Raw genomic sequence first — 25988 nt, forward strand, 5'->3', positions numbered from 1 at the left:
TATAAATATCGTCAAGATTTATACTATTGCAGTGGCATAGTCATCATAACACATATCATATAAATAAGGACCAGATGCGCATTATTACAGTAGTCTATCCTTCAAACTTCATAACTTATAAATTAAAACAGGGGTTTGTAACTACAGGATAGACAATGGCCATTACAATGGCAGAATTTGGTTGGTAGCGACCAAGCCAGTAGTTGAGGAACGAAAGAAAACTGGTACATGCATAATTTTAAGGAGCGCATGAATCATAGTAAATTAGAAGTCAAATGCTTCACCAGGACAAATACCCAGATAAAATTATTAACAAAATTCCATTACAATAATCAATAATGCATCAGAGCTCGAGAGCTCGACGCAAGTATCAGCCTAGAAAGAAAATGGAACCTTCTCGCAGAAGGATCTTTAACCCGGTGTGAGCTGGAAAATTCGCCAGGTTTAAACCCCGTCAGCATCCGGCCATTTCGTAGTAAAAGAAATAGAGAATAAGACTGTAAGGAGCTGGTTCGAGTGCCTCCTTAGTAAACTTATTCAATAAGCAGTTCTTCTGGTTCAGTGAAACCCTCGATACTTGCAATAGACATGTATAGAGTAGGAACATACCTGTTAATCGGCATGAGTCAACCGCTTCCGCATCCAAACATGACTTACAGGAAAGAAAAAAGGAAGGACACTTCCTTGCCTACAGGCAGCAAACAATCCTGTAGTGAGTTAAGATCAAAACCTGAGCGGAAACAGAGTAATATGTAGCTATAGACCAAAAATCTGTGTAACACAGAGAGGGTTTACCAATACCTCGGTTGTGGAAAGGAACACAGCTTCCAGCCAACTGGTGATACGACTGGGTAGCAAACAGTAGTCTTCTCGGTGCTGCGCAGGGGTTGCGGTAGTGCAGACCTGAATCAAATGCGATATGGAATACCATAATGGAACAATAAAACTCAAACGAAATGCCTCGAGTTGGATCCACCCTCGGATGGACCTCTTTCCATCTTCACCGTCGATGCGGGGAGAGCCCCGAGGGCGCAAAGGTAGAGAGGCCACTGCCACGTGATCAGACCAGTCTGCATAAATGAAATAGGACAGGTGGACTGGAGGCAGCCAGTGACATTTATGTCCGCAGACAAACATTCCATCAAATATTCCATCCTCCGCAGAAAACTTTCAATGTGACCATAAACATCCAGATACCTCTACTCTTGAACCTTCCCTGTGTTTGCCGTGTGTCAAGGGTATTAAATTGGTGTAAACAACTATTGACCGGACCTTGCCGGGCAAGAAATATGTGTAACCCATGTAATTTTTTTATTTACCGTGTAGATTAATTGATAGGGGTCATTACACTATCCTATTCTCCTTATAGAAGTGGGTCTTTCCCCTATGGAGAGCCTAGCTATGACTAGGCTCCTATTGTATAAGCACAAACTCAATAAGATAGGAGACCATAGACTTCCTAAGCTAGCTTTAAATTCCAGCCAAAACCAACTAAAGTTCAAACGAGGTTAAAAATATTGTTACTTCTAAGTTCAAAGAAAAAATGTGGTGTGAGAAAGATTTAGCAGCTAAAATAAAATTAAGATATTATAAGGTGGTCACCAACCCCACCCTAGAAGATCAAAAGTAGCCAAGATTAGAACCAACTCTCATGAGCCCCATAGTGAAACAGATTGTTGGGCAGTTCCTAAAACACCATGGATGGAAAGGTTCTACCATCTTTGTGAGAATATGAACATCGAGGATGAAAATCACTTCCTCTTAGAGTGCCCCGCATACAACCACATTAGATCTCAGTTTCAAAATCTTTCTTTTACGTTGTCAAAATTACAGTGAGCTCGTGAGGCTTCTCTCCAAGCTTTTTTAATATAGGAATAAAATCTTAAACGAAACTAAATAATTTGTTTCTTTAGGTCCGATAGACCAAAGTTTGGTCTTAGTTGACGTTAACCACCACCATCATCATCATGGTAAAAAACATGTAAAACTTAAAATGAAAAGGCTGATACATATTTTTCATTTTTTGATATTTCATAATAAAAGAAGAACCGTGTGAGGTTTACTAGTAATTAAGTGGGGTGCTGAGTATATATATATATATATATATATATATATATATATATATATATATATATATATATATATATATATATATATATATATATATATATTTGCATATGAGTTAAAAATAAATTATATTATTTTTATTTAGATTATATAAACACCATGTACCACTTAAAAGTCAGGGTAAAAGAAAAAACGTGTTTAAAGTGGAACAGGGAACAAACAATCATTCTTATTCTTATATATTAGGAAAACAAATAGTTGTATCAACTGTCACTGGACTAATATATATGGAACGTACAAAAGCTTACGTTGTAGGACGCAAAAGTGGACAAATAAAAGAGAGTTGTCTGAAGCTGGGGCACACTTTAATGAACGGTAAAGGACTTGACGGCGAAAGTAGTCCACCTCTGAGCTTAGATATTGAAGCAGAATTTGGCCTACTAGAGAAAACACAACTCAAACAGCAGGCCTCGTCAACTACTCACACTGCAAGCACAAGTTCGGTAAAAGACGCCAAAGTGAAGCGTCTCAAAGAATTAGGTTTGGAAAGGTGAGTCACATAGACGCGTATTGTAATTTGCATTGATGTCATTCTGTAAAGGAAGGTATTAGACTAACTCATTCATTCATGCAGGGCAAGAACGTTTGGGTGGCCAAATACATACTCATTTACCAAAGCTATGGGAGAAATGCTAATAGAGAAATTGAGGGGAAATGTTCCAGTGGTCATCCTCCGACCGACCATTATTGAAAGTACTTTGGCAGAGCCCTTCCCAGGCTGGATGGAAGGCACCAGGTGCCCATAAATATCCATCCTTTATTGCTGGAATCTGGATAGCACACATAAATATTTCATGATAATGTTATTAATATCACTATCATATCATTATTCACATTGATCATGTGTTTTTTACGGAATATCACGCAGAACTATGGACACCGTTATAATAGGGTACGGAAAAGGACAAATTTCATACTTCTTAGCTGACCCAGAACTCATTTTAGACGTGGTCAGTCACTTCAATTCGCCTATCTATCTCGTCGCATATGGTTGTTCCTAAATATATAGATTGCTCAGTATTTACATTTGATTGTTCAATTCCTTCTCGCATAAGGTCCCCTAGCTATGTTGTTGTTCGTAAATACATAGACTGCTTAGTATTTAGATTTGATATTGTTCGTTTGATGATTAACAGATTCCTGCAGATATGGTTGTAAACGCAATGATCGTAGCTATGGTCGCACATGCATACCAGAAGATAAAAATAATCAAACTTTGAATTATCAGAAGGAGTTGTAGCTCACAGGTGTGTACATCACCTGGAGACTGCACTCAACAAACAAGGAGGAGACTCTCGCTCACATTCACTTTGCATTACATAAATGAATATTACATATTAAATACATGACTGAAAAATAGGTAGCTGAAAACAACCTCCTAAATTCTAGGAACAACTCCTAAACTAAGAAGGTACGTTACAACCACATAACCATTTCTCCATTATTTCTAACTCCCCCCCTTAATGGAGAAAGGGTTATTCTGCACACCTAACATCCCTCTAAATAACTCAAACTTTACTCACCCTAGAGGCTTAGTAAAAATGTCAGCTAAATTATCACAAGTATTACAATAATCCACACAAATTTCCTTAGACTGTATCTTTTCTCGTACAAAGTGAAACTGAGTGTCAATGTGTTTTGTATTATTATGGAAAACTAGATTGTATGCAAGCTTTATTGTGCTCTGGTTGTCAGTTTTGATGCTGGTTGCTTCTCTTTGTTCTTCGCCTGCATCACTGAGCAATCTCCTCAACCAGATAGCTTCGCATGTAGCTGCACACAACGCCTGGTACTCTGCTTCACATGATGATAATGCTACAGTGCTTTGCTTTTTGCTACTCCACGAAATAACCCTGGATCCAATACTAAATGCATAACCTGTGATGGATCTACGATCATCCAGGTTGCCTACCCAACCAGAATCTGAATAACCTGCTAAAGTAACATCAGAAAGGTCAGTGTATAAAATACCATAATTACAAGTACCACCAAGGTACCTCAACACACATTTTGCTGCATTTCAGTGACTCTCAAGTGGTATGGACATAAACTGGCTCAGCACACTAACAAAGTATGTCAGATCAGGCCTAGTTGTCGTTAGATATATCAGACTTCCCACTAGCTATCTATACAAAGTGGCATCCACCTGTTTTGTGCCATCATCACTGCTTAACTTGAGGTTCTGTTGCAATGGTGTTGCTGCTGTTTTACACTGTTCTATTCTGAATCTTTCCAACAGGGTTCTGGCATACTTTCCTTGAGTTAGAAAAGTTTGACCAGAATCTTTCCATACCTCTAATCCTAGGCAATAATGAAGATCACCAAGGTCTTTCATTTCAAATACCTGTGATATTTGCTGCTTGATTTCTTTGATCAAATTATTTGCATTCCCTGTTATTATCATGTCATCCACATACAAAGAAATCAAAATGATTTGCCTCTGTTTATTTATCTTGGTATACAGGTTTGGATCGTTGAGGCTCCTATGAAAACCATGCTCTATAAAAAATGAATCAATTTTGTCATACCATGACCTGGGTGCTTGTTTCAAACCATAAAGTGCCTTATGCAGTTTACACACTAAATGCTCCTGCCCCTTTTTCACAAAACCGGTAGGCTGTACTAAATATATTTGTTCTTTTAATTCTCCATTCAGAAATGCAGATTTAATATCTAACTGGTGTAGCTTCCATTTATGTTTTGTTGCTAAACAGATTAGCATTCTAATTGTATTTAGTTTAGCTACAGGGGCAAAGGTGTCATCGAAATCAATTCCTTCCTGTTGTGAATAACCCTTTGCTACTAGTCTAGCTTTGAATTTTTCTACACTCCCATCTGCATTTATCTTAGGTTTATACAGCCACTTACAACCTATAGGGGTTTTTCCTTCTGGCAACTCAACTAAATCCCAAGTATGGTTTCTATATATTGATTCCATTTCTTCATGCATTGCAGCCTTCCATTCATCTGATTTACTAGCTTCTTCATAGTTTGAAGGTTCTACAATGGTTAAAATTTTGGACATTAAAACATAGCCTTGCAATCTTGTAGGTAGTCTAGTCTTCCTACCTAATCTTCTAGGTAAAGGACTTACCTCAACTCTATCTGTTTCAACACTTTCCGAGCCTGCATCATCACTTATTACACTATCTACTGCTACTTCTTCCTGTTTCTGTTCCTGCTCCTACTCTTCTTCTTCTTCACTGTTCAGTTCTATCAGAAATGGAATGTGGCTGTCACTGCTAGAGTCTTCCTTTCCATCTTCAGTCTGTTCATGAAAAATGACATCTCTGCTTGCAAACACTTTATGAGTCACATGATTATATAACTTGTATGCCTTATACTCTGTGCCATATCCTACAAATATACATTTCAAGGCTTAGGGGTCTAGCTTTTTCCTATCTGCTTTCAGTATATGAGCAAAAGCTTTAGATCCAAATATTCTTAAATGACCGACTGCTGGTTTGAGTCCAAACAATGCTTCAAAGGGGGTTTTGAAGCCTAGACATTTGGTAGGACTCCTATTCTTTAAATAAACAGCAGTATTAATGGCTTCTGCCCAAAGACCATTAGAAATACCCTTACCTTGAAGCATACTTCTCGCACACTCCACAAGGGTCCTGTTCTTGCGTTCTGCTACTCCATTCTGCTGTGGAGTATGTGGCACTGTGAATTGCTGTATAATCCCATGCTGCTTGCAGAAGTTCATGAACTCACCTAACCTGTATTCTCCCCCTTGGTCCGAGCGGAGAATCTTTATCTTCTTTCCTGTTTGGTTCTCTATCATAGATTTGAATTCTTTAAAGTATCGGAAAGCTTGACTCTTTTTGCTTAAAAAATACACCCAAGAGAACCTAGTGCAATCATCTGTAAACAGTAGAAAGTAATATGCACCTCCTATAGACCTAGTCTGCATAGGTCCACAAATATCTGTATGCACTAGTTCTAGGATTTCTCTTTCTTTTCTGTTAACATGCAAAGGGAATTCATCTCTATGCATCTTCCCTAGTGCACATCCATCACATTCCAGTTTGATATTATGTAAAGCAGGAAGTCCATCGACCATACCTTTCTTTTTAAGTAAGATGAGATCTTGTAGATTGAGATGTCCAAATCTCTGGTGCCAGAGATTTTCAACTGTTGATGTTGCTGCAACCATCGCTTGTTGTGGCATGCTCCTTGCATTCAATCTGTACAAATTCCCCACACGTACTCCTGTTGCAACTGTCTCCAATTGGCTATCCTAAATGACACATCCATTCTTGAAGAATTGCACCTGCATGTCCTGGTCTGTTATCATAGAGACAGAGATCAAATTCTTTTTAATTCCTGGAACATATAAAACATTTCTGAGATGTTTGATGTCGCCACTAGGTAGCTTCACAGGAATATCTCCACATCCTTTGATCTCATACCCACTGTCATCTCCTAAATAAATTTTTGATCCACATGCAAATTCTTCAAGAAATTCAAAACAATCTTTCTTACCGGTCATGTGCGAGGATGCGCCAGAATCGACATACCATATATTATCCTCATCTCCTTTTGATGCTGAAAGTGCTCTGATATCAAGATAAAAATAATCAAACTTTGAATTATCAGAAGGAGTTGCAGCTCACAGGTGTGTACATCACCTGGAGACTGCACTCAACAAACAAGGAGGAGACTCTCGCTCACATTCACTCTGCATTACATAAATGAATATTACATATTAAATACATGACTGAAAAATAGGTAGCTGAAAACAACCTCCTAAATTCTAGGAACAACTCCTAAACTAAGAAGGTAAGTTACAACCACATAACCATTTCTCCATTATTTCTAACTCCAGAACGGTCTCTTTGTTTATCACGTCGCATCATCTGTTGCAAATCCATTGCGTAACTCTGTTGCAGCAGACGAGGCATATAAGTATTTTTCGAAGCACCCATGTGTTGGTAAAGATGGGAACATAATTCATGTAAAACAGCTCCGTTTTCTAAAGAGCATGAGCAGCTTTCGCCAATACATGCATCGACGTTACAAAGCACCCCTAGAGGTAATTAATCTTTAATATATACTCCACAGCTTCTTTTATAGGTCATCTGAACTTCAATACGTACGTGACAGCTAGTGGTGGTGTTGAAAAACAGGTATTCAATGTAGTGAACAAGGTCTTGTGTTGCAACTTCACAGAACGTTACAAACAGATGCTTCGAAGATACAACAAAGTCATGCGCTTAGCAGAGTTGTACGAGCCATACGTCTTCTTTAACGGAAGGTTGTGTCGCGCCGCTTAAATATATTTTCTAATACATAATTATTAAGCTGTCATTTTTACCATAGCTGACCATGTTACGACTCACAGGTTTGACATCACAAACACTGAAGGCCTCTGGAAAAGGATGTCAGAGGAAGACAAGAAAGCGTTCAACTTTGACGCCAATTGTATTGATTGGGTTCGTTACTTTTCAGATGTTCATATCCCTGGACTAGTTAAATATGTACTGAAGTAAGAAAGGATGGAGCTGCCAGCCTCCAAATCTAGTAAAAGTCTTCTATTTTATGCTATGACTATGAAGGGGTACAGAGGAGTTTGCTGAAGGAGATCAGAGGAATTTGCTGCTGTACTTCAAATTAACTCAATGTGCTACCTTGTTGGATATTTCCTAGTGATGCAGCGTTACAAGTTCCATAACTATTTCAATGAGCAGCTCTGTCAGATTTTTTTTTGTGATGTACGAATCAAAATTCCACTGAAATATGGAGTGTAATGTTTCTTCCATTATTTATTTTTATTAGAAAATCATTATTAATATATTATATGTGCAGTATGATTTATTCTTTCATTCATAAAATATATATATATGTATGGATTTTTATGCAATATCAAATATTTTTATTCTATAAGATTATTATTTAATTGTTAGTACGTTTATTTTATAAAAGAGGAGAATAAATGTTAAATTATTTTTGATAGAATGATTATTATATGAGTTTATCAATGTCATATCATTATTTATATTAGTTTTTATTCACTTCATATAAAAGAGGAGAATAAATGTTAAATTATTTTTGATAGAATGATTATTATATGAGTTTATCAATGTCATATCATTATTTATATTAGTTTTTATTCACTTTTAGCATTAAAAATATAAATGATATTAAAATGTTTTATTATAGAAGAGATATTTTTACGTGGATGTCTATAGTAATGACTTTTTTTTTATATTATTAATTAATGTTATTAAAAATAAAGTAGTTATGATTTTTCAAAATTATAACATTTTTAGAGGTATCATTGAAGTTATCATTAGTTTAAGTTTTAATTTAAATTGTAATAGATTATAATTGGAAAAATTTCATAAGAGTAGTTTAGAGTTATGGAAGAGATTACTATCAATATTAAGAAAACAATGATCATTTTAAAGTGGAAGCCTCAAAACTCTAATAACATAAGAATGGAAGCCTCAAAACTCTAATAACATAAGAATGCTCCAATGAATGGAAGCTTATATTCTGCTATTTTAAAATGATACCTTTTATAATTATAGTGGAATAATGCAATTAAGATGAATATCCTAATCCCTTTTATTAAAACATGCCCAAGATTATTAAAGCATATTCAAGATTCAATGCAAATTATTTCCAATAAGCTCTTCATATAAGTTTGCTTTATTTTTTCATAGATTACTTAGAAGATAATAAGAAACCGTTGATTAAAGTTAAAGAAATTTATAACCATGACCAAGTTTATCCATGTCTTGAAGTATTTCATACATTTCTATGGATTATATAGAATTAAGTGAAAAAAACACATATATTGAAAAGGAGAAAAAAAGGATATCTACTTGGTGTTGTTTAGAGGATGATTCTAAAGATTTATATATAAACAATTATTATTTATAAGAACACAACTATTTTCAACTCTAATAGGATTGTGGCTTCTTCATCCAGAACCAATTTTTTCATATATTTATGAATCCACATGATTCTTACTTATGAGCACACTTCTCAAACTACTTCACTCATAAAATTGACGCCAACACAAACATTTAGAAGCTCTATCTTATGGATGTACATCATAGGTGCAAGAATTTAAAAGAACACATCTCAAAGGGTGATGGAGTGGCACAATACACCCCATTGTTGTAATAAAGCGAAACGAAACTATTAAAAATAAAAATACATGAAGTGTGGATGTCTTTTATGTAATGTGAAGTAGGTACCATAATTTAGGTATTTTAAATATGATTCAATATATACTTTTCATGGAATGAACAAAATATGGTTCATTTGTTGATGAATATGCCACCAATGTTTGGGGTTAGTGTTAGTTGAGGAATTGTATTTTGGGTACAACAACCTATGTATATACATTTCATTTTCTCTTATACAAATTGTCATTTAAAGCCTTTGGTGCTCCATATATAGATGCATTGCTTAGCAAAATTCTAGTTAGTCATTACCAAAAATTTGAGGGATGATTTTAAGTCAACTAGGTTCTCAAGAATATGTTAATGCAACTATGTGTATGCATTCTTAAAAACACATAAGCTTTCTTGATCATATAACCTTAAGCGCTACTTATATTTCCATGCAGTATATCATATGGTTTACCAAGTAATTTTTTTCAAGACCATAGGTGTTAAAAGAACATGCTTATTCCTATGTTTATTAGTAAAAGGAACAATTTTTGCATTGTTATGAAAATGCTCAATGCACCTACTGGAATCATTAATAAGCAGTTGTGAAGGAATAATTTTAAAGGACTACTTTTAATAGGCGATGGAGGAGATTTTGGATTTTTCATTATTTGTTTCAAATAAGTTTACTATTTAAACAAAATTGTTTTTATATCTCATACACTTTTTAAAAATTAAACAAAATAAAATATATTGTTTCTCTTTAACTGTAGCATATTAATCAAATTGAGAGCATATTCTTTTTAAAGGAAATTATTTAGATAAATTCAATCAAATTGAGAGAACCCACTTTCTTTTTAAGAAAAATTAATTCGCTAAATTTCAAAAGTTAAAAAAAGGGCTATTTTTTTCATATTGACATTAAAAATAAAAAATTTCCAACTTAATTCATCAAAATATTTTTCACCCTATATATACTTTTCTCCTAAAAATAAAATATTTCTATAAATATATGATACAATTTCTTAACATTTACACCGAATCCATGATTATTTATCTCAAATTATATGAAATATTCATTACAAATTAAGATTTATGTAACTAATGGAACTACGGGGAATACCATAAAATTATATTTGAAATCAAGCTACGTATTTACATCAAAGAAGAGTTGCCAAGGCTTAATATTTTTTCGTTACATGTATTCAAATACATGTAAATAGTATACCATATTGTATTGTAATGGGCAATTCTTTTTCCATCGCATTTTTGTATGTTCGATCTCCTTTAAAGTCTTACGAATGGAAAAAACAACCTTTATTAGTGTTTTTTTATTCAATTTTAAATATCCCAAATTTTTTTAAAAGTGAACTAAATTGTGTGCCTTATTCATGAGGTTTTCAATAACTTTAGAAGGGGTTAAAAGTATGTTTGATATATTTTTCATAATTTATAGAGCATGAGAAAAGAAGACAATGTTAATGCCATATTTCATCATTGGATGAAGAGGAGAACTTGGAAATAAACTTGAAATTTTCATTAGTTTAATGAGAATGAAAATATCAGTAAAATAAAGTTTCATATTTTCATTTTTAACAACATGAAAAGATCACCGAAAGAAGGTTCTTTCTTGAGAGACACTTCACGGGATGATATGCATCTGCTTCTAATTTTCAAAGAACCAACATAAGAAAAGTAAAATAAAAAGTAAAATGGTATATCAAAGTAAGGCCACTAATTGCAATGGCCTCTCACAAAGTTAATGTTTGGTTGTAAGATGGAACCATTATTGATGCAAATTCAAGAGGTAAAGTGTGAATACAATGGTGGTAATTCAGGTTAAAGAAAATAGCAATGCAATAGTATGCAACTAGGTGTTGATAAAAATTATCTATAAGCAACCATCAAGAACCATAAAATCTAATGGGAACACCACTTTTGTATGGTATGGCTAGAAATAAGCTGAAGGGAGGAATTCCTATCAAGTTGATGAAATCGTAAGCTTGAAAGAGGGTTCTTGGACCTAAAAATTAATACATCATGACCAACAAAATGGAAATCAAGTGCTACTCTAAAATATCCGTGAAGGGTGGACACTATCATGTAAGTTACGATATTGAAAACCTTCAAAACATAGAACGAAATTTACCTAAGTAAAATATTGTAATCCATTTTGACATTAACAAATTCACATGAAGGTGTCATTGAGGGAATAATACCATACCATGTGCATTCATATTGGGAGATGCATATTGAGGAAAATATGACATAATATATTGAGCATATGATAGGGGGTAAAGGGTTTTTATATTGGCAGGTACAAAAAGTGGAGCTCAAAGTTAATGAGAAAATACAAAGGGATATAGAAAATGTTAATGAAAAAATGGATACCTACAATATCTATGGAAAGTAGGGGTTTTTTAAATTGGAAATGTGTATTGAGTTTTTATTGGTAAGGGGCTAAACAATTTGTCTTATAGAGGTATTTTCAATATGTAGTCAAATTAAGGGTATTGTTTAGTATGCCACAAACACACATGATATGTTACAGGTTCATTGAGTGAAGCCCCCATGCAAATTTGACCTTAATTGAAACATCTTTACCTCATAACTCAGTAGGAAAAACCTGAAATATTCCCTGTGGTTGCAAGATATGTCTATCAAAGGTTCTCAATGTAGTTTTTGAATAATACAACAAAGCTATACTACATTTTAATAAAAATCATAGGATCTAAGTTTGAAAAAAAAAATATTATACTAGATACTTGTAAAACAAGAAAGAAGAGAGAATAAAACTGTTAAGAAATTTACTAATGAACCAAGGACTGATCGAGGTGGATTCCTAATCACCCAAAAATATAATTCCTCAGATCGCAGTAAAACTAGGACCGAGTTAAATATCTAACCACAAGCTTTCTAATGGCACAAATTATGCTGCACTCCTAGTTCGTGTGTGGAAGTTACGCTGAGTTAAATTTTCTGGTCAAATTGGGAAAACATGATAGATTTAGCAAATCGCTAGACAAATTTGGAGCGTCACTAGCATTGGCAATCTGGCCAAATTTGGAGGCTTGGCAGATAAATTTAGCAAATGCCAGACAAAGCCATCAGTAACGCTACAGTTGGCGAAACCACCAAATATGATTTCACTCTTCCAAGTTAAGAGAAGGATTCATGGCCCAATAGCATGGGACCACGTGGCCCAATCAAATGGTCCCACGTGACACCCAAAAAATGAACCAATCAGCCACAACCAACCTAGCTAGCAACTTATGGTAAAATTTCAACAGTCAAAATTTTGGCAATTTGTTTTAAACAAATTATGTTAAATATAACTGAATGGTTATGGTTCCAACTGTGTCTGTGGTTCGCCAAACTAATAACTGATGGTTTAAAATATTGCAAACAAGATTGGCAGCATACCAAATTAACAAAGTTTTATCAGTTGGTGACTTGGTAAACGACAGACCATTTAGTGGTGGTAACATATTCAACACTAGTTTGAATATGTTTAAACAACAATTTCTACAATTTATATGGTGGTCAACATATTAAATTAAACGGGCGGTTAATAAATACAGTGAGACCTAGTTCCAATGAGGGATAATTTTCCACACACACACATGTATATATATATTATAGATAATATTCATTTCCTTCCATGGAAGTGCACACTCTCTCCTTCCACTACTTGTATACTCCTCGAAAATATGTATTTCCCTTGTAGTCTTCACTCATAATATCATTAGTGGAAGGCTCAAGGTACATTATCACCCCAATTGAAATATTTATCACTGGTGATAAAACAAGAATGTATGTTGGCTTATTTGTGGCTCCTTTCTTGTACTTCATTAATAGGTGAAAACCATAGTAAGAATCCTAACAATTTATAATGTCTCACTTGCTGCATCTTACTCTTGATATGTAGGCACTGAAGGACTTAATGATCCATATATTCTTTTCCCAAGAGATAGTGCCTCATCTTCTTCATCACTTGTACAATTGCAAAGATATATGTATCATATGTCGGGTTTTCAAGTACTACTCTATAAAACAACTCTAACTAGTAACCCATAGGTTTTCCTCCTTGCATGAGCACCGCTCCTAATGCGTACATACTAGTATATGTATATAACTCAAAAATTCATTGGAAATTTGGCATGACTAAGATAGAAGCTCCAGTAATATTCTTCCTCAAGTTCTAACACACCCCTTGTTATCCCCAACCCCAACTAAGTGTAGAAAGAGGTAGTTGTAACAGCCTTGGGTTAAAGTTTCATGTAATAAATGATATTAAAGGTAAAAAAATAAGACCAAGGCCATGGGACATGTAGTCCAAGCTAAATGTTGAGAAATCACTATAGTAGGCATAAATTATGGTTTATTATGGCTAAGGAAATTGAAAAAGGCATTGGAAAAGACAAAGAGGAAAAATTGACATTTAATTATGAAAATAAAGGAAAATAGGAGAAAAGGGAGATGAAGAGAGACAATTTTAATGCAAAGGAAAATTAGATGAAATTGAAGAAAATAGGGGCATCAATGATAAAAAAGGCTTTAGAGAAACAATTCATAGCTTTTACTACTTTAGCATTTGTCAGTTTTGGCTTTGGGTCAGTTTTAGGGATAGAGAGAAGAGAACAAGAAAGAAAAGTAAAGCAAGGAAAGGAAGGAAATGGAAACATCCTTCATTAAAAGAAAGAAAAAGAAAAAGAGATAAATCTATCGATGCTTGTTGGGAAGTACTCAATAGGACAAGGACTCCATGCATTGTTGAAACAAGGACTTTGTTGAAGTCTCACCTTGGTCACACTTCTTTGGAATCTAGATTAGTGAGCACCCACATCACATCATTGCGCAATGCCTCTAATGCATTTTTAAATGGCATATGCATGATTATAGTAATTCACATAAAATGTTGCTTTTTGTTTATTTTTAATGAAAGAAATAGAGGCATCAATGATAAAAAGGCTTCAAATAAATAGTTCACAACTTTTTTTGGTTTAGCTTTTGTAATTTTTGGATTTGGATCAGTTCCAGAGAGAAAGTGAAGAGAACAAGCAAGAAAAGGAAAGAAACAAAAAGTAAGGTCTTGGCTCACTGTACCGTAACAAATCTTATTTATATATTAAGAGTCTCCATGGTAAAGTGGAGGTGAATCTCTAAGGTATATATATATATATATATATATATATATATATATATATATATATATATATATATATATATATATATATATATATATATATATATATATATATATGATGATGATGATGATATTAATTTAACGTAAGCCGAGGGCTTAATTATTGATAGTTGTTTTATGAGTTACTATGTACACAATGAGATTCAAGGTTCAAATGGTCAATCCAACAATAAATAATAATAATGATAATAATCTAAAATAAAATTATAATTTAAATATTTTTATGGGCTTTTTAAGTTTTAGTCATGTGAGATGGATGGTAAGGTAAGCGTTTTGATTTTGATTTATGTTTATCAACCATTTAATTTATATATCAATATGTTATGAAGGTTTAAATAGGAAATTGTTGCACATCTAGAAAGCCTCACTGCTTCGTGATGCCTTGAAGTATGAGAAACACTTGCACGATACGATCAACAAACTCGAAAAGAAATCTTCCAAAATAATTTTATCAGTCTATATCAACCACATTAATTAATGTGTTTGTGCTAGTATTACATAGCTCCAAATTAAAATTACTTGAAAACCTTACACCATATTGAAAAATATGTTTGTCCCTCAAACAGTGATCTAAAATGATCATAAACTAAATACTGATGTAGAATTGATTAACCATTAATGATTTGAATGATAACTGAAAGCATGGAAATCGAGGTAAACTTCTTGAGAAGAACACTTCATGACAACTGACTAAACATGAAATCGAAGCATAACAAAAGTGCAAACAGTAAAAACACAGTTATACCAGATAGAAAATTGATGACGGAGTTCGACCCTGATGGACTACGTCTCCAAGTCCACTTTCAAGATGGGTGACCGTTTTTATTAGGAATGAGAAGAAAAGAGTCTATTACACAGTGATTTAGTCAGACTGAACTTGCACACAGGAAATTTTGACCTCTGTCATCCGATAGCCCTCTGAATCATCTTTCTAACGCTGCTTACGGTTTCCAAAACCGACCCCGGATGCTCCCGAAACACTGAAAACAAAATCGCCTATGTCCTCCAGAATCTGCATACAAAAATTAAAAACCACTCTCCTATCTTTCAATGGACAAATCCGCCTTTTAAAGGCATGTGGATACATTGAAACCACCTTGGCTGAATTTAGGATGGCTGAAGTTGCAATCTGAATGTTTGGCAGCCTCGTTCTAGTTGGCAATTGACACCTAAGGTAGGGTTTCACGGTGGAGGAATTAGTTGGCACCACAAAACGCAACAAAAACCCACTTTTAGACTATAGGTTAGCCCGAAACTGTTAGTGGCTAGATAACCGGGTGGAGGGCGCTGACAGTGCATGTGAACAGATCATAATTGTGGTTTTGGAGTTCGGTAGTTTTGCTGACCGTTCACCTTAACGGTTGGCGGTGGCGGTTATCCCGGCGCTCACATAGTGTTGCCATGCCTAACCGTAACTACCCACCAAACCTGCTGCGGCTAACAATGATGGTAAATCCTCGCTCACATGTTTACACTACCAAGGTAACTAGTTGCGGTTAAAGCTAACCCCAGTGGCTTTTCAACGCATGTTCACATGCTAACTATTGCGGTTAGGACCTCCGACGCGGCGATGGTTCTGATTGTTAACTCTGACAGTCTTTACACATCTAGTCATATGAACCCTCTCTCCGGTGGTTCCGATACGGTTAGCGGCCAGCGGTTAGGGCTGTTAACAATTTTATATTGTTTTATAATATATTTATAGTTTGATTATAAACAAAGGCCGAGAGGGTTATTTCATAGGGTTTGAATTTTAAGGGACCATTGATGTTTTAGGACTTAGGGTTTAGGTCTAGAACATTTTAAAAACCCCTTTTACAATCTTTTGTCACAATGTGACATAAAACCACATGCCTATCGTTGAAAAATGACGATATTGATCCTTTGCAATGACGACAACCTTGACGACATATCAAACCTCTGTGATGGATGACACAACCATGCGACACAAATTTTGCAAAGAAGAACGACTAAACACATGTCGTCGTCCAAGTCCTGGGGAACTGTTGATGAACTCATGTCGACAACCAGGTACAACCCATATCAGCTAAATGCTATGACCACTGTGCACATTACCTGAACAACCTGATCCATAACCAATACTGTCAAAACTGAACAACACCCATGAACTACATGTTGATGATGACACTAAACACTGATGACGACACTTGAACACCTGTGCAATTAAATGAACAGATCCTCCTAGATCATTCCTCTCCACTTGAAAGCTTTTGGACCACAAAACTTTGACTAAACAAATAGTCAATGAGGGTATAAATCCCTCTCTTTCCACCTTGACTTGACGATGTACTAATACATTCGATCAATCACCTGCAAGTGATGACCATGATGATGTTGACCATGGCACTTTTTTAGTCGGTGACCTGTTTCTTCCATCTATAGTACAAACGACTTGCGACGATGGAAAAACAACATGTTATCAACATGGAAATTGAATTCTTTCCACGAAGAATCATGAGTTAGTGATTCAAAAACATCTTTGAAAATAGTAGTTTTAGAACTTTGTTCAATACATCTGATGGGTATTAACAATATACTTTCCGGAATAATTGAAATATTCAAAGACTCCTTTGATTTTGACTTCATATCAATTACTTGACTTGATTTTCTTTCCTGTTAACTCATTACTAAGTGAACTTGCTGCACAAAAATCATCCAGCTGTGATGTAAAGAATGTTGCAACATAGTTTGACTTTGAAAGTATCTAAGTAATTGTTGACTTACTTGAATCACTATTTCTTCATCTATTAACTGATATCTCCATTGACTAACACTTGCATTAGTTTTCAAATCATTATAAGGATACTTTAGATCTGCTTTTGAAAATGATTTGTCATGAAAACTTATAGACTTCCTCTCCACTTGAAAAGAGGCTTCATTAATTTTTAAAGCATGAAATGATGATGCAATACCAAAGAAATGTAACACTGATTTTCCCCAATACTGACCTGCACCCCTGAAACTGAAAATAAACATACCATCTGAAACAAGTCTCTGATTAGATTCACATGTACCAATCCCTGCAATACACTGCTGATGATGATAGTTTCTAGAATTCAGTTGAATGAATGAGTTGAGATTCATTCTGTCTTTAAGAATATGTTCATAGGACATTGAATGTATCTCATGTTGCTTATCCTGTTTAAGAATAAGATTTCTTGGAACAGAATTAACCACCTTGACCAATTGATCTATAAACTGAATCTTGCATTCCAAACAATCATCCTTATGTTCTTCCTTAATAAACATGAGTACATATTTACTTGAACTTATTAACTGCTTAACTCGATTTGTAACAATTAAATCCAAGTTTGATTTGACTTTATGTGCCCTAACAATAAATTCAACCCCTTCTTTCATTACGTGATATTTATGTTCTCTTCTGTAAAACACTGCATCTCTATCATAAAGATAAGGACTTCCTAAGACAACTCCACATATGTCTGCTGGGATGTAATTGCAAATTTTAACCGACACTACTTTGTGACGTGTATCTGAGTTGATTTATTAATCCAACCTAATGGGTATGGTCTTGGATGATTCTGTGTCTCCAATCCCAATCGATTAACTATATGTTCAAATATTAAATTTTCTTGCGATCCACTGTCAAACATTGTGTCAATCTTTGTATGCTTAGAAGTTATCCTTATGTGGGAGAGTTCAACTCTTTTATCCTCATGTGAAGGAATTATGTTTGAAGAACATACAATAGTTTTCGAACTTGAACCAGTGTCAGAAGTTTTACATGTTGTAACGATGGCAGTTATCCTCCTTTCATCACTTGAATCTGAACCTAGATCCTGTTGGACTGCTGCAATGGCCTTTTTTTCATCTTTCGCCTTAAGGAACTTTTTGGGCTTAAGTTCTGGATGAAGTTTCCAGCACTTTGATTCATCATGACCGATTCTCTGGCAATGAGAACAAGTAGGTCTTTCCTTCTGAACGATCGCTGATTTCTTTCTCTTTGAAATGTTCTTCCCCTTACTGTCACTGGAATCTTTGGTTTCCAACACTTTGGATGACTGTGATGAAAACTTGAATGGTCTGCCACCTGATTCAATATGTATGGCTTGAACACACACCTCATCAAAATCATCAGGATTAAACATCAATAATGTATGCTGCAAATATGAATGTAAACTACCGATGTATTTTAACAAAGTTTCATGTGTATCCAATGAAATACCAAGTGCCAATGCTTTCTTTCTGAACTCCTTCGTAAACTCCTGAAGACTCTGCCCTTTACCTTGCCTCAGATATTGTCAATCAATAACAACTTTCTGCATGTATCCTAAAGGATAGAACTGTTTCCTAAGAGCTTTTAAAAACTTAGACCATGAAGAGACAACTTTTCCTTTATGCTTTACATCTATCTGAGTTTTACTTTCCCACCAGATTAAAGTTGTTCCCCCCATTCTAAGTGTAGCTAACTGAATTTTAGTTTTATTGCTAGAAATGTTCTGAATGCAACAATACACTTCTAACTGCTTTATCCAATTATCTAGCTTTTTGGGATTCATTTCACTATCATAAACAGGTAACTCAAATTTAACATCAAGTTTCAAAAGAGATGTTTTCTTAGGTTTCTTTTCCGTTTTAGATTCTGCACTGGAAGAAGAAGAAGAATAGGATGATGGAGATGATGGAGGTGAAGGTGGTTTATCAGCCTTGCCTTTACCTTTGTCCTTCTTCGACATCTTTGAAGAAGAAGCATCTCTCGCCTTCTTGTCTTTGTACAATTCTCCCAACATCTATTGCATAGTTAAGAACGCTTGCTAAAACTGTTCTTCACTCATCTTAGTTTTAGTGTTTTCACCTGCATCAGGTCTTGACATGGTTGATTTCTGAACGACTCATCGCTTTCTAATCTCTGCATCGATCTGCTCAAGGATTCCTTCTCCTCGTTGCGACTTTGACATGGTTAACATTCAATGGCACATTCTACAAATGCAATCTGCTCTGATACCAAATTATATGATCTGAAATGACCAAAAACTAAATACTGATGTAGAATTGAATAACCATTAATGATTTGAATGATAACTAAAAGCACGGAAATCGAGGTAAACTGCTTGAGCAGAACACTTTACGACAACTGATTAAACATGAAATCGATGCATAACAGAAGTGCAAACAGTAAAAACACAGTTATACCAGACAGCAAATTGATGATGGAGTTCGTCCCTGATGGACTACGTCTTTGGGTCCACTTTCAAGATGGGCGACCGTTTTTATTAGGAATGAGAAGAAAGGAGTCGATTACACAATGATTTAGTCAGACTAAACTTGCACACAGGCAATTCTGACCTCTGTCATCTGATAGCCCTCTGAACCAGCTTTCCAACGCTGCTTATGGTTTCCAAAACCGACCTCGGATGTTGTCGAAACACTGAAAACAAAATCGCCTATGTCCTCCAGAATCTGCATACAAAAGTTAAAAACCACTCTCTTGTCTTTCGATGGACAAATCCGCCTTTTAAAGGCTTGTGGATACATTGAAACCACCTTGGCTGAATTTAGGATGAATGAAGTTGCAATCTGGATGTTTGGCAGCCTCGGTCTAGTTGCCAATTGACACCTAAGGTAGGGTTTCATGGTGGAGGAATTAGTTGGCACCACAAAATGCAACAAAAATCCACTTTTAGACTATAGGTTAGCCTGAAACTGTTAGCGGCTAGCTAACCGAGTGGAGGGCACTAACAACACATGTGAACAGATCATAATTGTGATTTTGGAGTTCGGCAGTTTCGCTGACCATTCACCATAACGGTTGATGGTGGCGGTTATCCCGCCACTCACATAGCGCTGCCATGCCTAACCGTAACTGCCCACCTAACCCGTTGTGGCTAACACTGACGGTGAATCCCCCCTCACATGTTTACACTGCCACGGTAACTGGTTCCGGTTAAAGCTAACCCCGACAGCTTTTCAACGCGCATTCACATGCTGACTGTTGCAGTTAGGACCTCCGACGCGGCTACGGTTCCGATAGTTAACTCTGACAGTCTTTACACATATGGTCATATGAACCCTGTCTCTGGTGGTTCCGATACGGTTAGCAGCCAACATTTAGGGCTATTAACAGTTTTATATTGTTTTATAATATGTTTATAGTTTTATTATAAACAAAGGCCGAGAGGGTTATTTCATAGGGTTTGAATTTTAATGTTTTTGACATAGGTTTTGGACCATTGATGTTTTAGGAGTTAGGTGATAGGACTTAGGGTTTAGGTATAAAACTTAAGAAAAACCCCTATTACAATATTTTGTCACAATGTGACATAAAACCACATGCCTATCGTCGACAAATGACGATATTGATCCTTTGCCACGATGACAACCGTGATGACATATCAAACCTCTGTGATGGACGACACAACCATGTCGACACCAATCCTGCAAAGACAAATGACTAAACACATGTCATTGTCCAAGTCTTAGGGAACTGTCGATGAACTCATGTCGACAACCAAGTACAACCCATATCAACTAAACGACATGAACACTATGAACATTACCTGAACAACCTGATCCATAACCAACACTGTCGAAACTGAATGACATCCATGAACTGCATGCTGATGATGACACTGAACACTGATGACGACACTTGAACACCTGTGCAATTAAATCAACGGATCCTCCTGGATCAAACATATAATAGCTTAATAGAATCATCTTATTTAGCTCAATAGAATCGTCTTATATTCCTCCTTTCAACTATAATAGACTCGAGGCACATTTCCCTCTCAATAGTTTAAATATGTTTTTTTTTTTCAATAATTATTGTTAAATTTGATTTTGAATTTGTACAATCTATTTAGTGAAGTTATCTTAACTATTTTATATATCTATTTTTTTAAAGGAAATCAGTTATACAATACATATGAGTGAGGTTATAATTTCTAGTTATTTAAAATGTATTTTCAGTTATAAAAATAAATTGAATATTTAAAAATTTGATTTTTTTTTTAATTATGGAAATTACTTTATAATTTAAAATATCTAGTGAATTTTAACATAATTCTAAAATTAACTCCAATACATCAAAATAATTGTGTCATAATTTCAACAAATCTTTTATACACTCCCTTTATACAATTCCACATTTCAACCCTACACAATAACTTTAGGGAAAAAAAAGCTAATACATAGTCTCTACCCAAAAAGTTTCTTTTAGAATGCGTGGTTTCCGAACTTGAAAAGCATCAGAATGAAAATAAAATATAAAATATAAAAATCTCAAAAACGGAAACCTCATGGATGCGCGTTTGATTGGCCTACTTGAAAAAACATGACAAAGCTTGAATATACACTAGTATTGAATATTTTGAAAACGGAAATTTCACTTGAGTCCAAACGAAACATGCGTGACCTTTTGATGTTGGAAAAAAAGGAAAATCGTGGTTTTAAGAGAGCAATATGCCAAACCACTGATCTGGGCGGAAAGAGATTTCAAATTGAGATGGTAAAACAGAATTCTGGAGATTTTCTATGGAAATGATAAAGAGGTTCAATCAGGTTTTTTCATTCCAAATACTTGTACCACAAACATCTTCCAATAAATTTACAGACATTCAGTTTCAGTTCGCTCAGTTCTGCATTTTTGTATGATATCACCAAATTCAATGAAGTGACAAAAAGTATCAGAAAATTTTATGGACACTTTAAAAACTTCAAAGAAGAGGAGTAACTTGCCCGAAACCTCATAGTAATGGGTATGAAAATGTGGAAGCTAATGGAATGTAGTCATTAGTCACTAGTGTCGTGTGTGAAGCTCATTCGTGAAAAGAAATCACAAGCTTTGATTTCCCTATTGAATTGTGATTAACATAGAGTTTAGTCTTGGGAAAGCGAAGTAGATTAGTATTAATGAAAATGGAGTATAAATTGCGACATCGTTTTTCCTTTTCTCTTTAAACAAACTAAAAAGAAGAAAAGTTGCAAGCTGAGAGACAAGAATTTCAATGATCTCCATATAATTCTATATAATGCAACTATCTAACCCAGTGAACTGAATCAATCTACATTGAAAACGCATTTTTCAAAGTCAAAGAACACCCGCTACAGCTTCCACCAACAGTAACATTTAGGTAATCTTCAATTTAAGCATTGAACAAATATTCAACTTATACAATATTATATCGCCACTCCAGCACGAATGGGAAAATCAACGTTTAATTCAGATTTACAAGCTAAGAGCGTGATAAAGGCCTTTAATGTAGTTGTAGTGTTACAAGACCCAAACGTGTGTTCACCTTGCTTTGCTATACATTTGCTATTCTCGGAGAACAATATTACACCATTTTCAATTGCTATTCTCGGAGAACAATCTAACACAATTCATTTGCTATTCTCGGAGGGAATCAGCGGTTGTCACCCCTAAATCAACATGACAGTATTACACGTTAGCTCAATGCATGGTCCTGTAGAAGGCAATATTTTATCTATTCTGTTCGACTTTTATGCAGAATGTTGTATGACTTTGACAATGATGTTTGACTCTGTCAGGTGCAGAAAATGTATCAAATTATAAATATTCCACAATTATCTATTATGCACATTTTTCAAATGCCTTGATTTCCATAAATATACATTATAGCAAATGTAAAATGTGCTCTCAAATCGGCAAGAACTACGATTGCCTGCAATCTTTGTTAATATATTAGATTTGTACTATGATTTTTTCATTCATAAAAAAAATTATGGATTTTTTTGCGATATCAAATATTTGTATTCCATCATATGAATAATTATTTAACTGTCAATATATTTACTTTATAAAAGAGGAGAATAAATGTTAATTTATTCTTGATAAAATGATTATTATATTAATTTATCACTATCATATCATTGTTTATATTGGTTTTTATTCATTTTGAGTATTAAAAATATAAATATATTAAAATGCTTTATTATGGAATATATATTTTTTACTTATGTTTATTGTAAGGGTTTTTTTTTTGTCTTACCAGATTAGATTGGGTTAATGTCATTAAAAACAAAGTGTTATATTTATAGACGTATTATTGAAGTTACTATTAGTTTAAGTTTTAATTGAAATTGTAATATATTATAATAGGAAAAGTGTTATAATAGTAGTTTAGAGTTATGGAAGAGATTACTATCAATATTAAGAAACAATTATCATTTTAAAGTGGAAGTTTATATTTTTCTATTTTAAAATGATACATTTTATAATTATAGTGGAATACTGCAATTAAGATGAATATCCTAGCCTTTTTATTAAAACATACCCAAGATTATTAAATCATATTCAAGAATGGATGCAAATTATTTCCAATAAGCTTTTCATATAAGTTTTCTTTATTTTTCGATAAAGTACTAAGAACATAATAAGAAGTGAAGTGGTTATTAAAGTTAAAGAAATTTATAACCATGACCAAGTTTATCCATGTCTTGAAGCATTTCATACATTTCTATGGATTATAGAAAAAAACACATATATTGAAAACGAGAAAAAAAAAAGATATCTACATGGTGCTATTTAGAAGACGATTCTAAGGATTTGTATATAAACAATTATTACTTATAAAAAAAACAACTATTTTCAACTCTAATAAGATTGTGGTTTCTTCATGCACAACCAATGTTTTCATATATTTTATGAATCCACATAATCCTTGCTTATGGCCACACTTCTCAAATTACTTCACTCATAGAATTGAGGCCAACACTCATATTTAGAATCCTATCTTATGAATGTACATCATAGGTACACGCATTTAAAACAACACATCTCAAAGGGTGATGGAGGGACACCATACACCCCATTCATGTAATAAAGGGAAAATAGTCTACTAAAATTAGCAATATAAGTGTGGATGTATTTATGTAATGTGAAGTAGGTACCATAAATTATGTATTTTAAATATGATCCAACATATACTTTTCATGGAATTAACATAATATGGTTAATTTATTGATGAAGACACCACCAATATTTCGGGTTAGTGTTATTTGAGGAATTATATTTTGGTTATAACATTTTATGGATATATATTTCATTTTCTCTTACAAAAATTGTCATTTAAAGCCTTTGGTGCTCCATATATAGATGCATTGCTTAGAAAAATTCTAAATAGCCATTACCAAAAACTTGAGGGATGATTTTCAGGCAACTAGGTTCTCAAGAATATGTTAATGCAACTATGTGTATTCATTCTTAAAAACACATAAGCTTTCTTCCTCCTAAAGCCTTGGCACTACTTATATTGCCATGCAGTATGCCACATAGTTTACCAAGTAATTTTTTTCTAGACCATAGGTGTTAAAAGCACATGCTTATTCCTATGTTTATTAGTAAAAAGGCATAGTGCAAACATTTTTTACATTGCTATGAAAATGCTCAATACACCTACTGAAGTTGTTAATAGGCATCTATGAAGGACCAATTTCAATAGGTGATGGAGGAGATTTTGAGTGTTATTATGAGAACAATGTTGGCTTGTTCCTTACTGATTTCAAATAAATTTACTATTTAAAAAAAAATATCTTTATATTTCATACACTTTTTTAAAATAAAATAAAAAATAAAAACATATTGTTTCTCTTGAATTGTAGTACATAGATCAAATTGGGAGCACCCATGTTCTTTTTAAAAGAAATTATTTGGTTAAATTTAATCAAATGGAAATTTCCCACTTTCTTTTTAAGAGAAATTATTTGGCTAAATTTCAAAAGTTTAAAAAACAATTAAGGTAATTTTTTCCATATTGACATTAAAAATAAAAAATCTCTAACTTAATTTATCATAATAAATTTTAATATATGTATACTTTTCTCTTAAAAGTAAAATCTTTCTATAAATATACAATATAATTTCTTCACATTTACACTGAATCCATATTATTTATTTCAAATTTTATGGAATATTCATTACAAATTAAGATTTATGTAACTAGTGGAACTCCACAGAATACCATGAAATTATATTTGAAATGAAGCTACGTATTTACATCAAAGAAGAGTTTCTAAAGCTTAATATTTTTTCATTCATGTATTTTAACATATAGATAGTAAACCATATTGTACTGCAATTTACAATTCTTTTTCCATCACATTATTGTTTGTTCGATCTCCTTCATAGTCTTAAGAATGTAAAAAAACAACCATGTATCTTTATTAGTGTCTTTTTCATTCAACTTTAATGATCCCAAAAAGATTTAAAAGTGAAATAATATGTGTGTCTTATTAGTCCATGCCATCTGGCAATGGCGAGGGACTATAGTAATCGAAAACCATGATGTTAATATTAGTTGCGCTGTTTGTGAGCTGTTTGTTACTGCCAGTTCATGGAGTATAATGAAATTTTTTAGATACATAGTGATTTACTATCTTATTTGGCCTCTTCCCGAGGCGGGGAGGCAAAAACTTAGGTTATATATATTTATGTTTTTCCTATCAATATTAGATCATTGATAGATCAGCTTGATGTTAGCATTAATGCTAGGCATTTAATGCTTTGAATTTGGATGTTCTCTGAT

At 34.0% G+C, this 25988-nt stretch overlaps 1 protein-coding gene across 1 annotated transcript; it reads left to right on the forward strand.

The window, feature by feature from the left end:
- The first annotated feature begins 2354 nt into the window (after positions 1-2354).
- On the forward strand, positions 2355-7622 carry LOC149209343 (putative fatty acyl-CoA reductase 4). The gene is made up of 7 exons (XM_089398586.1): positions 2355-2617; positions 2702-2863; positions 2996-3077; positions 3264-3305; positions 6959-7165; positions 7260-7387; positions 7475-7622. Exons 1-7 carry the CDS (start codon positions 2355-2357, stop codon positions 7620-7622), a joined length of 1032 nt encoding a protein of 343 aa, XP_089254712.1.
- Positions 7623-25988: the final 18366 nt, after the last annotated feature.

Source organism: Pinus tabuliformis, chromosome 1_2, assembly GCF_031772625.1.
Source record: "Pinus tabuliformis cultivar Carrire ecotype Pingquan chromosome 1_2, CPIR1, whole genome shotgun sequence".
NCBI lineage: Eukaryota > Viridiplantae > Streptophyta > Pinopsida > Pinales > Pinaceae > Pinus > Pinus tabuliformis.

Bases quoted from the DNA above. Each gene is read 5' to 3' on its own strand.
- LOC149209343 (XM_089398586.1), top strand. From the start codon at position 2,355: ATGGAACGTACAAAAGCTTACGTTGTAGGACGCAAAAGTGGACAAATA. The intron at 3,078-3,263 runs GTCAGTCACTTC...GATGATTAACAG, and splicing joins CAGAACTCATTTTAGACGTG to ATTCCTGCAGATATGGTTGT. The intron at 7,388-7,474 runs GTTGTGTCGCGC...TACGACTCACAG, and splicing joins TACGTCTTCTTTAACGGAAG to GTTTGACATCACAAACACTG.